Source organism: Pan troglodytes, chromosome 15 (assembly GCF_028858775.2).
Source record: "Pan troglodytes isolate AG18354 chromosome 15, NHGRI_mPanTro3-v2.0_pri, whole genome shotgun sequence".
Taxonomy (NCBI): Eukaryota; Metazoa; Chordata; class Mammalia; order Primates; family Hominidae; genus Pan; species Pan troglodytes.
The window spans coordinates 101,795,813-101,815,340 of NC_072413.2; the positions used below are offsets into that span (position 1 = coordinate 101,795,813).

At 44.5% G+C, this 19,528-nt stretch overlaps 1 protein-coding gene across 20 annotated transcripts in view; it reads right to left on the reverse strand.

Annotated features, from left to right (window-relative positions):
• Positions 1-19,528, reverse strand: part of PPP1R13B (protein phosphatase 1 regulatory subunit 13B) — a 110,290-nt gene that overhangs the window by 42,705 nt on the left and 48,057 nt on the right. For 19 of the 20 annotated variants that reach the window (XR_010151287.1, XM_054665824.2, XM_054665827.2 and 16 more), the window contains exons 3-4: positions 8,268-8,387; positions 2,235-2,311 (exon numbers count right to left, since the gene is read on the reverse strand). Coding sequence is in view for 17 of the 20 variants with exons in the window: in XM_054665824.2 (XP_054521799.1) it covers positions 2,235-2,311; positions 8,268-8,387 (197 nt within the window). In the remaining 3 variants the exon portion in view is untranslated. The remainder of the gene's footprint in view (positions 1-2,234; positions 2,312-8,267; positions 8,388-19,528) is intronic. The other variant, XM_054665825.2, reaches the window with a different exon arrangement.

The following is a 19,528-nucleotide window of genomic DNA, read 5'->3' on the forward strand; positions in this document are numbered from 1 at the left end:
ATGCCCAGCCCTGTGTGAGGAAGGAACTTGCCTAAGCTTAGATGCCTAGTTAGTGTTACAGCCAGAAAAAGAAACTCAATCAGGCTGGGCGCGATGGCTCACGCCTGTAATCCCAGAACTTTGGGAGGCCAAGGTGGGCGGATCACAAGGTCAGGAGATTGAGACCATCTTGGCTAACACAGTGAAACCCCATCTCTACTAAAAATACAAAAAATTAGCCGGGCGTGGCGGTGTGCGCCTGTAGTCCCAGCTGCTGGGGAGGCTGAGGCAGGAGAATGGCTTGAATCCGGGAGGCAGAGCTTGCAGTGAGCCCAGATTGGGCCACTGCACTCCAGCCTGGGCGACAGAGTGAGACTCTGCCTCAAAAAAAAAAAAAAAAAAAGAAACTCAATCTCTAGTCTTAAAATTACTTGTTACAGTTATCTTCAAATTTTCAGAAAAGACCACATTAAAAATGTCCCTATTTGGTTCATTCTTTCAACATACACCAAGATTTCGGTTTTTTTTGAGATGGAGTCTCACTCTCTTGCCCAGGCTGGAGTGCAGTGGCACGATCTCGGCTCATTGCAACCTCTGCCTCCTGGGTTCATGTGATTCTCCTGTCTCAGCCTCCTGAGTAGCTGGGACTACAGGCGCATGCCACCACGACCAGCTAATTTTTGTATTTTTAGTAGAGATAGGGTTTCACCATATTGGTCAGACTGGTCTCGAACTCCTGACCTCAGGTGATCCACCGACCTTGGCCTCCCAAAGTGCCAGGATTACAGGTGTGAGCCACCAGGCCCAGCCAACACCAACATTTCTTACAAAGAGCTCCTCCACAGCTCCCCTCACCTATGATCAGCATTCCATCTATTCTCCAAGTCTATACCACAATGATGGAGCAAGACACTGCAGCCCACCATCCACTGTGTCTGTCAAAACCTGACAGAGGATCCAGAACCAACATTGAAGATGCAAAGCAAGTCAGCCTACTCAACTCTTAGTCTACAAGCTAAGCCCATAGCCCATCTGCCGCCACAGAGATGCTGTGTTTACGTGCACAGAGGCACCCACTGCCTGCTCCAGGAGAGGACATGGCAGCAGCATGTGAAGGGCAGGTGGAGGGCTGCTCCAAAGGAGACATGATCTGATTCATGGACCATTATGTGAATAGGTAACACCACTCAGTGACTGCTGCTTTATAATTTCATATAATATTTTGAAATATTCAATAGAAATGACAATATCTACCCCAAAAATAATCATTTAAAAATAAGTTATCACCCAAACTCATTACTACTGGTAAAAAGCAATTAAAAAAAAAAAAAAAACAGGGTCTTACTCTGTTGACAAGGCTGAAGTGCAGTGGTATAATCATGACTCATGGCAGCCTCAAACTCCCGGGCTCAAGTCATCATCCCGCCTCAGCCTCCTGAGTAGCTGGGACTACAGGCGGATGCTACCACATCTGACTTTTTCTTTTTTGAGATGGAATTTCGCTCGTTGCCCAGGCTGGAGTGCAATGGTGCGATCTTGGCTCACTCCAACCTCTGCCTCCTGGGTTCAAGCGATTCTCCTGCCTCAGCCTCCCGAGTAGCTGGGATTACAGGCGCCCACCACCACGCCCAGCTAATTTTTTTGTATTTTTAGTAGAAACAGGGTTTCACCATATTGGCCAGCCTGGTCTTGAACTCCTGACCTCAGGGGATCTGCCTGCCTCGGCCTCCCAAAATGCTGGGATTACAGGCATGAGCCACCACGCCTGGCCACATCTGACTTTTTTTTTTTTTTTGACACGGAGTCTCTGTTGCCCAAGCTGGAGTACAGTGGTGCGATCTTGGCTCACTGCAACCTCTGCCTCCCGGGTTCCAGCAATTCTCCTGCCTCAGCCTCCCGAGTAGCTGGGACTACAGGCGCATGCCACCATGCTTGGCTAATTTTTGTATTTTTTTGTAGAGACGGGGTTTCACCAGATTGGCCAAGCTGGTCTCAACTCCTGACCTCGTGATCTGTGCGCCTCGGTCTCCCAAAGTGCTAGGATTACATGTGTGAGCCACACACCTGGCCTCATCTGATTAATTTTTTAAAACCTTTTATAGACAGAGGGTCTCACCATCTTGCTCAGCTGATCTCAAACTCCTGCCCTCATGTGATCCTCCCACCTTGGCCTCCCAAAGTGCTGAGATTACAGGTGTAACCCACTGCACCTAGCCATCAATTTTTAAAATTCAATTTAATTCACTGTCGCTTACCCCATTTTCAGTACGTTTTTCTCCAGGTACATTTATTACATTTCTCTGAGTTCGTTGCTCTTGGGTCTGACGGCCACCTAAAGAAATAAAAGAACCAAACTCACCAAAAGGCGTATTAGAAAAAAGTAATATTCTCCCATTTCTTCATGTATTCAAATATTTATTGAACACAAGTGTAAAATACCAGGCTGAGAAATTCAAGACTTTAGTACAGTTGAAAAAATGGTCTTACAATTAATCTTTTATATATAAAGTTGTTCAGGCTGCGCTCAGTGGCTCACACCTATAATCCCAACACTTTGGGAGGCCAAAGCAGGAAGATAGCTTGAGCCCATGAGTTCTAGACCAGCCTCAGCAACATGGGGAGACTTTGTCTCCACAATAAATATTTTAAAATTAGCCGGGTATGGTGGTGCACCCTGTAGTCTCAGCTACTTGGGGGGCTGAGGCGGGAGAATGACTTGAGTGAGAGGGGTCGAGGCTGCAGTAAGCCAGGATTGGGCTACTGCACAATCTTGCTCTGTTGCACTCCAGCCTGGGCAACAGAGCAAGACCCTGTTTAAAAAAAATAAATTAAAAATAAATGAAATAAAGTGTGTAAATGAAATCTTTTCTTTTTACATTCTATCTCAGAATCTTGAAATTGACTTGTTATCAAAAGGCTTTTAACACTTAAAAATGGAGAAGATGGTAAATTTTATGTGTATTTTATCTCGATTAAAAATAAAAATTTGGGGCTGGGCGAGGTGGCTCACGTCTGTATTCCCAGCACTTTGGGAGGTGCTGGGATTCTCCCAAGGTCGGAGGATCACTTGAGCTCAGGAATTCAAGACCAGCCTGGGCAACGTGGCGAAAATCTGTCTCTACAAAAAAAAAAAAATACAGAAAGTAGCGAGGCATGGTGACATGTGCCTCATGTGCCTGTAGCCCCAGCCACTCACGAGGCTGAGGAGAATAGCTTGAGCCTAGGAGGTAGAGACTGCAGTGAACCATGATCGTACCATTGCGCTCCAGCCCAGGTGACAGTGAGACCCTGTCTCAAAAATAAAATAAAGATAAAAATTTGGCGTTCATATTACCAAGAGGGGAAAAAAAAGAAAAAAATTTTCAAAAAGGCATTTGCGGCCAGGCATGGTGGCTCACGCCTGTAATCCCAGCACTTTGGAAGGCTGAGGCGGACAGGCTGCTTGAAGCCAGGAGTTTGAGACCAGCCTGCCCGAATGGCAAAACCCTGTCTCTAGTAAAATTACAAAAATTACCCAGGCGTGGTGGTGCACACCTGTAATCCCAGCTAACTAGGAGGCTGAGGCAGGAGAATTGCTTGAACCCAGGAGGCGGAGGTTGCAGTGAGCTGAGATAGCACCACTGCACACCAGCCTGGGCGACAGAGTGAGACTCTGTCTCAAAAAAAACCAAAACTAAAAGCAAAAAAAAATTCCAAAAGGCATTTGCATTTTAGGGCCAGGCATGGTGGCTCATGCCTGCAATCCCTGCACTTTCAGAGGCCAAGGCAGGAGGATCACTTGAGACCAGGAGTTCACGACCAGCCTGGGCAACAGCGTGAAACCCTATCTTTACCAAAAATACAAAAAATTAGCTGGGCGTGGTGGCACACGCCTGCGGTCCCAGCTACTTGGAAGGCTGAAGTGGGAGGATCACTTGAGCCCAGGAGGCAGAGGTTGCAGTGAGCCAAGATCATGCCACTGCACTCCAGCCTGGGTAACAAGTGAAACCCTGTCTCAAAAAAAAAAAAAAAAAAAAAAAAGACATTCACTGAGATGGGGGCTGGACGTGGTGGCTCATGCCTGTAATCCCAGCACTTTGGGAGGCCAAGGCGGGCAGATCATGAGGTCAGGAGATTGAGACCATCCTGGCCAACATGGTGAAACCCCATCTCTACTAAAAATACAAAAAATTAGCCCGGCATGGTGGTGCACACCTGTAGTCCCAGCTACTTGGGAGGCTGAGACAGGGGAATTGCTTGAACCCGGGAGGCGGAGGTTGCAGCCAAGATTGCGCCACTGCACTATAGCCTGGCAACAGAGTGAGACTCTGTCTCTAAAAAAAAAAAAGAAAGGAAAAGAAAAAAAGAATATTAATAAGTTGAAGGGAGAAGTTTAGTGAGCAAAAGCAAAACAAAACATGAGACAGCACCCAATAAGCTACTCTCTATGCCACCCTTTTAGGCAAAGGTAAAGGGGCAGAGGGTAGAGTGTTACAGGTGGGGAAGATGGAATTCTGAGTCGGGGCATGAAAGAGAGAGTGAATGTACAGCTCCTGGGCTCATGCAATCCTCTCACCTCAGCCTCCCAAAGTGCTGGGATTACAGGCATGAGCCACCATACTCAGCCCGTTTCCAAACTTTATAAAGTGAGAAAAAAATAACCACTCTCCTCAGGACATTAAGGATTATGTACATATTAATAAGTAAAAGGCAAGACTTTTTATTTAAGTATAGATAAGTGAGGGAGGGTATAGGTGTCTGAAGAACTCAGGTAGAGAGTTAAAATAAATCCTTAGCACTAAAGCAGCACTTCAACTGTCAGCCAGTCTAATCCTCCTCTTCAGGTGGATGTTCCCAGAGAGGACGGACCCTGGTCTAAGGTAAAAGTAGATGAAGAGTTGAGCCCGGAGCCTTGGTGTCCTGGCTCCAGATGTAATGGTGTATTCTAAAAGACAGCCTTATGCTACGGAAAGATGATTTTAAAGTAGATAGTAGCTCATTCAAGGGCAAATTTTCCTTTACTATAAAATACAGATAAAGGGGATAACTTGCAATAAAGAAATATTATTTTTACAAAGGATTGTCCTTTTATTTGCTTGAGTTCATTTTTTTAAATATCAGAAGTAATCCATAATCACTGTTAATTAACAAGTTAAAGGTTTTTTTGTTTTGTTTTGTTTTTGTTGTTGTTTTTGACACACAGTCTCGCTCTGTCGCCCAGGCTGGAGTGTAGTGGCGTGATCTCAGCTCACTGCAAGCTCTGCCTCCCGGGTTCAAACCATTCTCCTGCCTCAGCCTCCTGAGTAGCTGGGACTACAGGCGCCTGCCACCACACCCGGCTAATTTTTTGGTATTTTTAGTAGAGATGGGATTTCATCATGTTAGCCAGGATGGTCTCGATCTCCTGACCTCGTGATCCAACCTCCTTGGCCTCCCACAGTGCTGGGATTACAGGCATGGGCCACCGCGCCCAGCCAAAGGTCTTTTAACTGTACAGTGTATACGTGTTCAAAAAAATTTCCTTATTTTCTTTAAATTTTAATTCAAAAATATATAGTATATTCCCATGGTTCAAAAATCAAAAAGAACAAAGAGGTATACAATCAACAACCCTCCCTCCTCTGTTCTACAGCCACTTTTCCCTTCCCCCCCAGGCCAACAACATCCCTAGTTGCGTAGATATCTTTCCAAAACTGCTTTATACATATACACATACAAACAGATAGATATGCACATTACTCTTTGCTCATCTTTCCACAAAAGAAGACTAAGTGTGCACATTCTTTTGCACCATGCTTAATTCATGTAACATGTTTAGGAGATGGTCTGGGTCAGGGCACAGAGGTTCTTCATTATTTACGGCTGCAGAGCATTCTGCTGTGTAGATGGACCCTAATTTATTTAGCTCAACTCTCCTGGTGGGCATTTAGGTTGTTCCTACCAGCAATGCTCAGTGAATAACCCTGTTTATATATCATTTTGTATGTGCCAGGGCACAGCTTTAGGATAAATTCTCAGAAATGAAACTGCTGGGTAAAAGGTTTTATGTTTGTAAGTTTAACAGCCATTGCCAAATTTCCTTCTATAGAAGGTGCCAACCGCCTCCCACAGCAATGCAGAAGACTGCCTGTTTCTCAGAATCCTTGTCAACACTGTGCTATTAACTGTTTTAATCTTTGCCAATGTGACAGTTAAAATACAGTATTTCAAGATAGTTTTCTCTGCATGTCTTTTATTAGGAATAAGGTGAATATCTTCATATATCCTAGGGCCATGTATATTCCTTTTCTGTGAACTGTGTGTGTATATATTTTTTCTATTATTCTACTAAGCTTTTTTTTTTTTTGAGATGGAGTTTCACTCTTGTTGCCCAGGCTGGAGTGCAATGGCGCGATCTCGGGCTCACTGCAACCTCTGCCTCCCAGGTTCAAGCGATTCTCCTGTCTCGGCCCCCCGAGTAGCTGGGATTACAGATGCATGCCACCAAGCCTGGCTAATTTTTGTATTTTTAGTAGAGACGGGGTTTCACCATGTTGGCCAGGCTGGTCTCGAACTCTTGACATCAGGTAATCCACCCCACTCGGCCTCCCAAAGTGCTGGGATTATAGGTGGGAACCAGCACGCCTAGCCAAGTTTTTTCTTATCAAATTTTAGGAATTCTTTACATGTAAAGAGAATTATCCCTTTGCAATATGAGCTACAAATGCTACTTCCCAGTTTATAATTTATCTTTTGACTTTTTTTTTAGATGTTATTGCCATGCAGTTATTTTTGGTTTTGTTTAATTTATATGTATTTCCTGAGACGGAGTCTCGCTCTGTCGCCCAGGCTGGAGTGCAGTGGCCTGATCTTGGCTCACTACAACCTCTGCCTCCCAGGTTCAAGCGATTTTTCTGCCTCAGCCTCCTGAGTAGCTGGGATTATAGGCGCACACACCACATCGGGCTAATTTTTAGCAGAGATGGGGTTTTACCACGTTGGCCAGGCTGGTCACAAACTCCTGACCTCAAGTGATCTGCCTGCCTTGGCCTCCCAAAGTGCTGGGATTATAGGCGTGAGCCACCACACCCAGCCTATTTTTATTTTTTGAGACAGGGTCTCTCTCTGTTGCCCTGGCTGGCTGGAGTGCAGTGGCACAATCATGGCTCACTGCAGCCTTCACCTCCTGGGCTCAATCGATCCTCCCACCTCAGCCTCCCAAGTAGCTGAGACTACAGGGCATCCACCAACACAACCAGCTATTTAGTATTTTCTGTAGAGATGGGGTTCTGCCATGCTTCCCAGGATGGTCTCGAACTACTTGGCTCAAGTGATCTGCCTGCCTCAGCCTTTCAAAGTGCTGAAATTACAAGCCTGAGCCACTGCACCCAGGCTTTGTTTTAAATAATTCATTTATCAGTCTTGTCTTTTATGTTTTAGTGTTACACTTACAAAGGCCTTGTTCACTTCAAAAATAAAAGATCTTCCAGAACTTTCTTCTAGTATTTTCATGGTTTTATATATTTTTAAAATCTAGATGTTTGACCAATCTGATATTTACCAAAAACAATCCCTTTGGCATGGCGGTGGGTGCCTGTAATCCCAACTACTCGGGAGGCTGAAGCAGGAGAATCGCTTGCACCCAGGAGGCAGAGGTTGCAGTGAGCTGAGATTGTGCCACTGTACTCCAGCCTGGGTGACAGAGTGAGACTCCATCTCAAAACAAAACAAAACAAAAATTCCTTTAAACACCAAGTCCCTTTATATGTCTGAGTACGTTGTTTAATTAACTTAGAGTCCTGAGAAGGAAAGAAGGGTTGGTGCCTAAAAAGTGTGATGTAATTGGCTGGGCACAGTGGCTGACACCTATAATCCCAGAACTCTGGGAGGCTGAGGTGGGCAAATCACTTGAGGTCAAGAGTTCGAGACCAGCCTGGCCAACATGGTGAAACCCCATCTCTATTAAAAATACAAAAATTAGCCAGGTGTGGAGGTGCACACCTGTAGTCCCAGCTACTTGGGAGGCTAAGGCAGGAGAATCCCTTGAACCCCAGAGGTGGAGGTTGCAGTGAGCCAAGATTGCGCCACTGTACTCCAGCCTGGGCGACAGAGTGAGACTCTGTCTCAAAAAAAAAAAAAAAAAAAAAAAAAGTGCCGTAATGGTAAACAACACTAACAGAAGCCAAAGAAACATGAGATACCAACTTTCCCTCTAGCCACTTGTAAGTGCAGGGCCGGGTGTGTGTGAATAATTTAATATTTATTCCTATTTTTCTTAAATTAACTTTCCTAGCAAAAATTAACAAATGAGGAAGAAAGCAGTTATCTACCTTGTTCACTGTTCTCAGTTGGGGAGTCCTCGTGTCGAAGGAAAAATTTCACTTCTTCCCTCCGTGGACCCCATTTCTGAAGATGTTCGTACATCATATGATCAAAGGGTATGGGACGTTCTAGGAAAAAGACCACATCTTTTTTACTCCAGAATTAAAATGACTCCAACCAAAAGTAAATTTTTTAAAAAACTTAAATGAATGTATATATGCACACATTTATGTCTACATGTTACAATTCAAAGATATTACAAGCACTGAATTTCAACATTACTGAGTAAAAGCAAGAATATGAATGGGAAATAATTTAGGCAACAGATAAACACAAAAAGTATCCACGAAAGCAATTTTGCAACATTAAATAGGGAACACTGAAACATGCCTTTTACAAAACTTATTTATCACAAAGCATTGTGTCTCTCATTCGTTTGTTTGCTTGGTTTGAGATGGGGTTTTGCTCTTGTTGCCAAGGCTGGAGTGCAGTGGCACCATCTTGGCTCACTGCAACCTCCGCTTCTGGGTTCAAGAGATGCTCCTGCCTCAGCCTCCCAAGTAGCTGAAATCACAGGCATCCACCACCGTGCCCAGCTAATTTTTTGTATTTAGTAGAGAGAGGGTTTCACCATGTTAGCCAGGCTGGTCTCAAACTCCTGACCCCAGGTGATCCACCCGCCTTGGCCTCCTAAAGTGCTGGGATTATAGGTGTGAGGCATCACACCCAGCCCTTTTTTTTTTTTTTTTTTTTTGAGACAGACTTTTGCTCTTATCACTTAGGCTGGAGTGCCATCTCGGCTCACTACAACCTCTGCCTCCAGGGTTCGAGAGATTCTCCTGCCTCAGCCTCCTGAGTAGCTGGGATTACAGGTGCCCACCACCACGACCAGCTAATTTTTGTGTTTTTAGGAGAGACGGGGTTTTACCATGTTGGCTAGGCTGGTCTTGGCCTCTTGGCCTCCTGGCCTCAGGTGATCCACCCGCCTTGGCCTCCCAAAGTGCTGGGATTACAGGTGTGAGCCACTATGCTCAGCCTCCCATTCTTGAAAGAAACATAAATTGACCAGGCCATGTTATTTCTTAAAATGTCAGGCGTGGCAATCAGAGGTACGAAGGCTGGACAGGGCACTTCCTGGCAACTCAGGCAACATTATTGGGAATGTTTGTCAGTACCAAGTTAATAAAAATTAAATCTTATATAACTAAATGTATTTCAAATATTTTTTTAAAAATCAAAGCTTACTCACAATCTCTCACTCCTTTACTTTTTTTGAGACAAGGTCTTTGCTCTGCCACCCAGGCTGGAGTGCAGTGGTATGATCTCAGTTCACTGCAACCTCCACCTCCCGGGCTCAAGCAATCCTCCCTCCCACCTCAGCCTCCCAAGTTAGCTGAAACTATAGGCATATGCCACCATGCCTGGATAGTTTTTGTATTTTTTGTAGAGATGGGGTTTTTGCCATGTTGCCTGGGCTAGTATTGAACTGCTGGGCTCAAGCAATCTGCCTGCCTCAGCCTCCCAAAGTGCTGGGATTACAGGTGTAAGCCACTGTACCTGGCCAGTATCTAACCAATTACTTGAGAAGAGCACTAACTCAGTTGTTGAATTTAAAAGAACACTTTTATATGTATAATGCATTCCATTTTCCTTCTCTGTGAACTGTCTCAGGTATTATGCCTATTTTTCAAAAATCTGGGTTGTGGCTGAGTGGGGTGACTCACGCCTGTAATTCTAGCACTTTGGGAGGCCAACGTGGGCAGATCGCCGGAGGTCAGGAGTTCCAGACCAGCCTGGCCAACTTGGTGAAACCCTGTCTCTACTAAAAATACAAAAATTAGCCGGGCATGGTGGCAGGCACCTGTAGTCCCAGCTACTCAGGAGGCTGAGGCAGAAGAATCACTTGAACCTAGGAGGCGGAGGTTGCAGTGAGCCAAGATCGCACCATTACACTGCAGCCTGAGCAACAAGAGAGAAAACTCTGTCTCAAAAAAAAAAAAAAAAAAAAAAAAAAAAAGCTGGTTATGGTGGTGCATGCCTGTGGTCCCAGCTACTCAGGAGGCTGAGGTGGGAGGATCGCTTGAGCCAACACACCTGGCTAATTTTTTGTATTTTTAGTAGAGACGGGGTTTCACCATGTTGGTCAGGTTGGTCTCAAACTCCCGACCTCAGGTGATCCACCCACCTCGACCTCCCAAAGTGCTGGGATTACAGGCGTGAGCCACCACGCCTGGCCTACACCCAGCTAATTTTTTGAATTTTTTGTAGAGACAGGGTTCACCATGTTGACCAGGCTGGTCTTGAATTCCTGAATTCAAGTGATCCACCTGCCTCGGCTGCCCAAAGTGCTGGGATTGCAAAACTAATCTTTTACATAATCAAGATGTTTATATCAGGTTGGGCGTGGTGGTTCACGCCTGTAATCCCAACACTTTGGGAGGCTAAGGCAGGTGGACCACCTGAGGTTAGGAGTTCAAGACTAGCCTGGACAACATGGTGAAACCCCATCTCTACTAAAAATACAAAAATTAGCCGGGCGTGGTGGCGCATGCCTGTGGTTCCAGCTACTCAGGAGGCTGAGGCAGAGAACTGCTTGAACCCGGGAGGTGGAGGTTGTGGAGAGCTGAGATCGTGCTACTTCACTCCATGCACTCCAGCCTGGGTGACAGAGTGAGACTGTCTCAAAAAAGAAAGTTCATATCAGCTCACGTGCTCTATCAAGAAGCATTGAAAAGCTGGCATAAAAAAAAAAAAAAAAAAAACCCTAGGGACTGTGCGTGGTGGCTTACACCTGAATCCCAGCACTTTGGGAGGCAAGAGTATCATTTGAGCCTAAGCGTTCAAGACCAGTCTGGGAAACACAGTGAGACTTAATTGCTACATTTTTTTTTTTTTTTTTGAGACAGAGTCTCGCTGTGTCACCCAGGCTGGAGTGCAGTGGCGCGATCTTGGCTCACTGCAAGCTCCACCTCCCGGGTTTTATGCCATTCTCCTGCCTCAGCCTCCCAAATAGCTGGGACTACAGGTGTGCACCACCTACGCCCGGCTACTTTTATTTTTAGTAGAGACGGGATTTCACTGTGTTAGCCAGGATGGTCTCGATTTCCTGACCTCGTGATCCGCCCACCATGGCCTCCCAAAGTGCTGGGATTACAGGCGTGAGCCGCCGCGCCCAGCCTCCTTTTTTCTTAATTAGCCGGGTGTGGTGGCACACATTCATAGTCCCAGCGACTAGAGAGGCTGAGGCAGGAGGATTGCTTGAGCCCAGGAGGTTGAAGCTGCAGTAAGCCATGACTGCACAATGCACTCCAGCCTGGGTGACAGAGCAAGACCCTGTCTCAAAAAGAGAAAAATGAAAAAAAAAAGATTAAAAATGCTAGAATGATCTGGGGGATAGATTGGTTAACAGATTTCAGCCAATTCTGTTTTTAGTCTCACCATTTTCAAAAGTATTAACACCTGCAATTTCTTAAACTTCCCTAGCTTCTTTGGCATGAGTCAGACTTACTGTTACCTTAGATTTTAGCTTTTTGGGGTCTGCTAAGTCATTAACCACCCGTCCATCTGTGTTGAACATTCCAAAATATTACAATGCTATCACATCCTGTTCTTCAACCTTGTAGCTTTAAGCTATTTTATCCCTTTTCATTGTAATTTTAGTGTAATTTCAGGAAAGAACAAAGATTGATACGGATGCATGTATAGTTTATTCATACTACTTAAGCAGAAGTCCATGATACTTTTAGTCTATAAAATAGCATTTCTCATTAGCCAGGCATGACACTGCACATCTGTAATTGCAGCTACTCAGGAAGCTGAGATGGAAGGATCCCTTTAGCCCAGGAGTTTGAGGCTACGACTGCCATTGCGCTCAAGCCTGGATGACAGAGCGAGACCCTGTCTCAAAACAATCAAAGCAAAAAAAAAAAAAAGTTTCTCCTCTGTGAGTCTACAGAAACCTAGAGTTCCGTAAGATGTCACTAAGGGCTTCATGAGATATTATAACTGAAAAAAAATAGCATTTTTGAACTTCATACAGAACATGATATTAGCATTTAGAGTGATAGACAATGGCCAAGCAGCCCTGTTAGCAACGTCAACAGTGGTCTCTCAGCCCTGAATGGCTGTGTGCAGGACCACGTTCCTTTGATAAAGTTCATTCTCAATCAGGAGTTGGTAGATGGTGAGAGTATTGCAGGGAGGAGAGGATGGTGGGCTGATGGCATTAGCTTCTCCCTCCAGAAACATCTTCCCCAACACCTCTTCATATGCTAATATGATTTATAGGAACAAACAAGCTCTAGCTCTGAAATAGGAATCTTGGAATTTTTCATTCTACTGAGAGAATATTTATACCTCATGAGCTGACTCCCTGGCTCTGCTATTGTTAACACTTAAAAATACACATTGGGTAGGTTAAAAGTGAACTGTACTGTGTATTTTTGCAATTTTTTTTTTTTTTTGGGGGGATGGAGTCTCACTCTATCACCAGGCTGGAGTGCACTGGCATGATCTTGGCTCACTGCAACCTCCGCCTCCCGGGTTCAAGTGATTCTCCTCCCTCAGCCTCCCGAGTAGCTGGGATTACAGGCATGCGCCACCACACCCAGCTATTTTTGTATTTAGTAGAGATGGGGTTTCACCACGTTGACCAAGCTGGTCTCAAACTCCTGACCTCAAGTGATCTCCCCACCTCAGCCTCCCAAAGTGCTGAAATTATAGGTGTGAACCACCGTGTCCGGCCAATTTTTTATTTTTTGAGATGGAGTCTTACTGTGTCGCACCCAGGCTAGAGTACAGTGGCACCATCTTGGCTTATACAACCTCTGTCTCCCGGGTTCAAGCGATTCTCCTGCCTCAGCCTCCTGAGTAGCTGGGATTACAGGTGTGCACTACCACGCCCAGCTAACTTTTGTGTTTTTAGTAGAGACAGAGTTTCACCATGTCGGCCAGGCTGGTCTCAAACCACTGACCTCAAATAATCCACCCACCTCGGCCTCCCAAAGTGCTGAGATTACAGGTGTGGGCCACTGTGCCCAGCCTGCAATTCTTGCTTAGTTATTAATTATGTCTTCCTGCTTTATATTTTATTAGTGTTTATGTCTTAACAAACATGTCTGACAGTTTTTGAAGATGAGGTGTAAGATAAAGAGGAGAACTCTAGACTTATACCCACATTCAAAAGAAATGAAGGCCGGGCCCGGTGGCTCACGTCCATAATCCCAGCACTTTGGGAGGCCGAGGCAGGCATATCACTTGAGGTCAAGAGTTCCAGACCAGCCTAGCCAACATGGTAAAACCCTGTCTCTACTAAAAATAAAAAAATTAGCTGGGCATGGTGGCAGGCGCCTATAATCCCAGCTACTTGGGAGGCTGAGGCAGGAGAATTGCTTGAATCAGGAAGGCAGAGGTTGCAGTGAGCCAAAAGGGCACCACTACACTCCAGCCTGGGATACAGAGTGAGACCTTGTCTCAAAAAAAAAAAAAAAAAAGAAATGAAAACATGTCCACACAAACTTTTGTCCATGAATGTTCACAGGAGATTTATTCATAAGAACCAAAAACGTAAACAATCTGCTATGGTCTGAATGTTTGTGTTCCCCTAAAATTCATATGTTGAAACTGAATCCCCAATGTGGTAATATTAGGAGGTGGGGTCTTTGAGAAGTGATTAGGTCATGAGAGCTCTATCTTCATAAATGGGTTTAGTGCCCCTACAAAAGAGGCCCAAGACATGGTGGTCCACGGCTGTAATCCCAGCACTTTGGGAGGCCAAGGCAGGTGGATCGCTTGAGCTCAGGAGTTTGAGGTCAGCCTGGGCAACATGGCAAAACCCCATCTTTACTAAAAGTGCAGAAAACTAGCCTGGGAGGTGGAGGTTGCAGTGAGCCAAGATGGTACCACTGCACTCCAGCCTGCATGACAGAATGAGACCTTGTCTCAAAAGTAAACAGGCTGGGCGTGGGTGGCTCACACCTGTGATCCCAGCACTTTGGGAAGCCAAGGCAAGCGGATCACTTGAGGTCAGGAGTTGGAGACCAGCATGGTAAACATGGCGAAACCCCATCTCTACAAGAAATACACAAAAATTAGCCGGGTGTGATGGCGTGCCTGTAATACAGCTATAAACTTGTGTTTATACCTAAGATTTATAACTCTAAATCTTCAGTGCAACCAAAGAATTTGATGTCAAGACAAGAGATAAAACTTTGTGAGCTACACAATCTAAGCACAGATTCAAGGTATAAGTGATTGTAATTTACTGTTCCATTCCTAGGTAAGTTCTTGATTTGCATAAAGAAAATCCTGCCATTCATAGAAATATAACGCACATTATGCTGCTGACGTTTTTCTTCTTCTTTTTTTTTTTTTTAAGAGATGGGGTCTCACTCTGCCACCCAGGCTAAAGTGCAGTGATATGATCATAGCTCACTGTAGCCTTGAACTTCTGGGCTCAAGGGATCCTCCTGCCTCAGCCTACTGTAGCTGGGACTATAGGCGCACACAATCACACCTGGCTCTAGCTTTGTCTTATTTAACAAACATCAAAGGCAAAAACAGAAACGGTCTCATCTTAGTTGAAAATGAAATCTGTTTGTGCTTAGCTCAAGTTCATATCAGAACTAAGTATCTGTAGAGCAAAAAACAATGACAAGTTAAACATTAAAGAAGTAAATTTCAGCCGGGAGCAGTGGCTCACGCCTATAATCCCAGCACTTTGGGAGGCCAAGGCGGGCAGATCATGGGGTCAGGAATTCGAGACCAGCCTGGCCAACATGGTGAAATCCCGTCTCTACTAAAAATACAAAACTTAGCCAGGCGTGGTGGCACACGCCTATAATCCCAGCTACTCGGGAGGCTGAGGTAGGAGAATAGCTTGAACCCACGAGGTGGAGGTTGTAGTGAGCCGAGATCCTGCCACTGCACTCCAGCCTGGGACAGAGCAAGACTCTGTCTCAAAACAAACAAACAAACAAACAAACAAACAAAAAATATATATAGAAGTAAATTTCATTCCATATTTTTAGTTTTGAAAGCAGCATTTTTTTATATACACATATGCCTATAAAAAGATCTGTAAAAGCAAGTGTATTGGCCTTTTCTAACTGCAAGGCCTATATTTAGCTAAATCATCTTTCTCAGTTTTGCATAAAATTGTGTCTTAGGCCACATTTTTATTCACATTGCTTTGGCTTATCATTCAGTAGCTTTATTTTTAGTTGTTTTACTAATCAACATTGTCAGTAAATTTTCATTTTTTTACATTAAAATCAACTTTTAAACTTTTACATTTATTAAAATCAATTTACAACCTATATTTAAATATACCAAGTCTGAACATAACCTAATAAAAATTAAAACCCATTTTGTCTTAAGCCAGTTATTTAACAGAAATTTATTGTTTCCCTCTATTCATCGTGTGTGTGTGTGTGTGTGTGTATATTTTTTTAAAGACAGGGTCGCACTCTGTCCTCTGTCACCCAGGCTGGAGCACTGAAGTGCAGTGGTGTGATCAAGCGATCGTCCCACCTCAACCTCTCAAGTAGCTGGGACTACAGGCATGTGCCACCACGCCCAGCTAATTTTTGTATTTTTTGTAGAGATGGGGTTTGGCCACATTGCCAAGGTTGGTCTCGAAGTTCTGGGCTCAAGCAATCTGCCCGCCTTGGCCTCAAGTGCTGGGATTACAGGTGTGAGCTACTGCACCTGGCAAAATTTTGAGAAGATTAATTTCAAGAAAGCTTCGCTATATTTTTTTAAGAAAGTTTAACTGAACATAATTTTTGTTTTAAAGTAGAAAAAACACAACCCGATCAACATGACAAGACCCTGTCTCTACAAAAAATAAATAAATAAAAGGACTGTCCGGGCACTGTGCAGTTTGCCTGTGCTCCCAGCTACTTGTGAGGCTGAGATGGAAGGATCCCTTGAGCCCAGGAGTTTAAGGCTGCAGTGAGCTATGATCATACCACTTCACTCCAACCTGGGCAACTGAGCAAGACTCTGTCTCAAAAAAAAGAAAAAGAGGCTGGGTGCAGTGGCTCACGCCTGTAATCCCAGCACTTTGGGAGGCCGAGGCAGGTGGATCACGAGGTCAGGAGTTCGAGACCAGCCTGGCCAATATGGTGAAACCTCGTCTCTACTAAAAAATGCAAAAAATTAGCCGGGCATGGTGGTGCATGCCTGTAGTCCCAGCTACTCAGGGAGGCTGAGGCAGGAGAATCACTGGAACCTGGGAGGCAGAGGTTGCAGTCAACTGAGAATGCGCCACTGCACTGCAGCTTGGGCGACAGGGCGAGACTCTGTCATAGAAAAGGGGAAGGGAAGGAAGGGGAGGGGAGGGAAGGGGAGGGAAGGCAATGGGAGGGGAGGGAAAGGAGGGGAAGGGAAGAGAAGGGAGAGAAGGGAAGAAAAGGGAAGAGAAGTGAGGAAAGGAAAGAAAAGGAAAGAAAAGGAAAAAACACTACTGATCTGGTTAGGTTTTATGTCCCCACCCAAATCTCATCTTGAATTGTAATCCCCATAATCCCCACATGTCAAGGGAGAGACCAGATGGAGGTCACTGAATCATGGAGGTGGTTTCTCATGATAGTGAGTGAGTTCTCATGAAAACTGATGGTTTTAGAAGGGGCTCTTCCCCCTTCACTTGACATTTCTCTTTCCTGCCACCTTGTGGAGGAGCTGCCTTGCTTTCCCTTCGCCTTCTGCCATGATTGTAAGTTTCCTGAGGCCTCCCCGGCCTTGCAGAACTGTGAGTAAATTAAACCTTTTTCCTTTATAAATTATTCCATCTCTGGCAGTTCTTTATAGCAGTATGAAAATGGACTAACTACCCTATACATATCATGTAATATAAAGTATACCTAATTAGCATCTTGTATAATGGAAATCTATTATAAGACTTTTAGGAACTTTAAATAAGGTTAAAAAACCTCAAGTAGAAAACTTAACAAAAGATAAAAATGGAAGGTTTTATCTACCTTGCTGACTGCCATTAGAACTGACACCTGTGTGGGGAAGGGAACCACACAGAGTAGCTAATGACCTGGCCAAATTAACAGACTGTTACAGGCTGAACTGTGTCCCCGCTAAATTCATCTGTTGTAGTCCTGACCTCAAGTACCTCGAAATTTAACTGTATTTGGAGATAGGACTTTTAAAAAGGCAAGAAGATAAAATGAAGTCATCAAAGTGGCCCCTAATCCAATATGACTAGTGTCCTTACAAGAGGAGGAGGTTTCTCCACAGACAGGCATGGAGGGAAGAAAAGAAAACCATCTACAAGTCAAAGAGAGAGAGAGTCTTCAGAATAAACCAAGCCTGCTGACACCTTCATCTCAGACTTCTGGCCTCCATCACTGTGAGAAAATAAATTACTGTTGTTTAAGCCACCCAGTCTGTGGCACTTTGTTACGGCAGCCTTAGCAAAATAATGCACAGATCCACAGTGAAACGGCTCTACTGGAAAGCAATGATACTTACTATTGAAGGATTCTATCTACGACATACTGATCATACTAATGTCAGCAGTTATGGGGGCAGTAATTTGTTTTTTGTTTTTTTTTTTTTTGAGATGAAGTTTCACTCTTGTTGCCCAGGCTGGAGTGCAGTGGCACAATCTCGGCTCACTGCAACCTCCGCCTCCCAGGTTCAAGCGATTCTCCTGCCTCAGCCTCCCGAGTAGCAGGGATTACAGGTGCCCACCACCATGCCCAGCTAATTTTTTGTTAGAGACAGGGTTTCACCATGTTGGCCAGGCTGGTCTCAAACTCCTGACCTCAGGTGATCCACCCACCTCAGCCTCCCAAAGTGTTGGGATTACAAGAGTGAGCCACAGTGCCCAGCCAGGTGCAGTAAGTTTTATGTGAGGGTTCTCTGAAACCTAAAAAAAAAAAATCTCTGTAAGGGTTCCTCTAGGTAAAAGGACTGAGAAAGGCTGTTACAGTGCTTGCCCTCTCCCTTTGATGGCATCCACTGGAAGTTACCTTCTCTTCTTCCTAGATCCAGCTTCGTTGGCCATTTTACTTACTAATCTGTGTTTACTAAGTGCCTTCTATGAACACTAGGCTGGACACTGGGGATATAATGGTGAACAACAGACAAGTTCCTGCCTTCAGGAATTTTAGTCCAACAAGATAGAGATAAAAACTACTACTACATTATGTTTGTTTGTTTTTTTTTGAGACAGTCTCGCTCTGTCGCCCAGGCTGGAGTGCAGTGGCACACTCTTGGCTCACGGCAACCTCCGCCTCTGGGTTTCAAGGGATTCTCCTGCCTCCCAAGAAGCTGGGACTATAGGCGTGTGCCACCATGCCTGGCTAATTTTTGTATTTTTAGTAGAGATGGGGTTTTTACGTGCTGGCCAGGCTGGTCTCCAACTCCTGGCTTCAAGTGATCCACCCGCCTTGGCCTCCTAAAGGGCTGGGATTAGAGGCAAGAGCCACCGTGCCCGACCTGTATCATGTTTTGATAAATACAACAACAGTATTAGAGCACAGTATTAGAGCACAGGGACACTAACACCCTTTGAGATTCATGGAAGGGATGAGAGGCAAAGAATAAATAGATGTTAGTCAAGCTCCTAGGGATTGTTCTAGACAACGAAGGAGCATGTACAAAAGCCACGGTAAATGTACTGTGCTGTGACTCTGTGCCCCAGGGTGGTAGTCCTCTCATCCTTGAGGAGGTAAAACTAAGTTATGATTTGAGATGGGCTGGGAGACAAGGATGGCACCAACTGAGTGACTCATATGAAAGAGACAAGCATTCTCAAGAGGGCATAGACCATTTAGGGCTATAATATTTGTGTAAAAATTTTATTCCCTTACAATGGGAAGACAGATAAGGAATTAGAATTGATAACAAGTAACAGAGAACAAAAGTGCTAAGAGGCTAGAGAAGAAAAAAAACAAGGGAATGAATGATCAGGCTCCAACACTGCTCCCCTTAAAAACGTTAATTACAATTACTTAACTGCCTGCTTCCTGTAGCTGTCATTAGGCTAACAATTGAGGGCCTGTCCTTTTACTTCTAATTTAGTAATAGTCCAATGTTTATCAAAGTCAAGTTTCTCTCCATGTATCCTTAAAATTCTTTACTCTGAATTCTAAGTAAAAAGCACAAGACCTTGCAAAAAAAATTGTAATTTATATACCTATAAGGGACTTGTATCTAGAATACATAAAGAACGTTTACAATTCAGTAACAAAAAGACAAATAACCCATTTTTAAAATGGGCAATGGGGTGGGGCGCAGTGGTTCACACCTG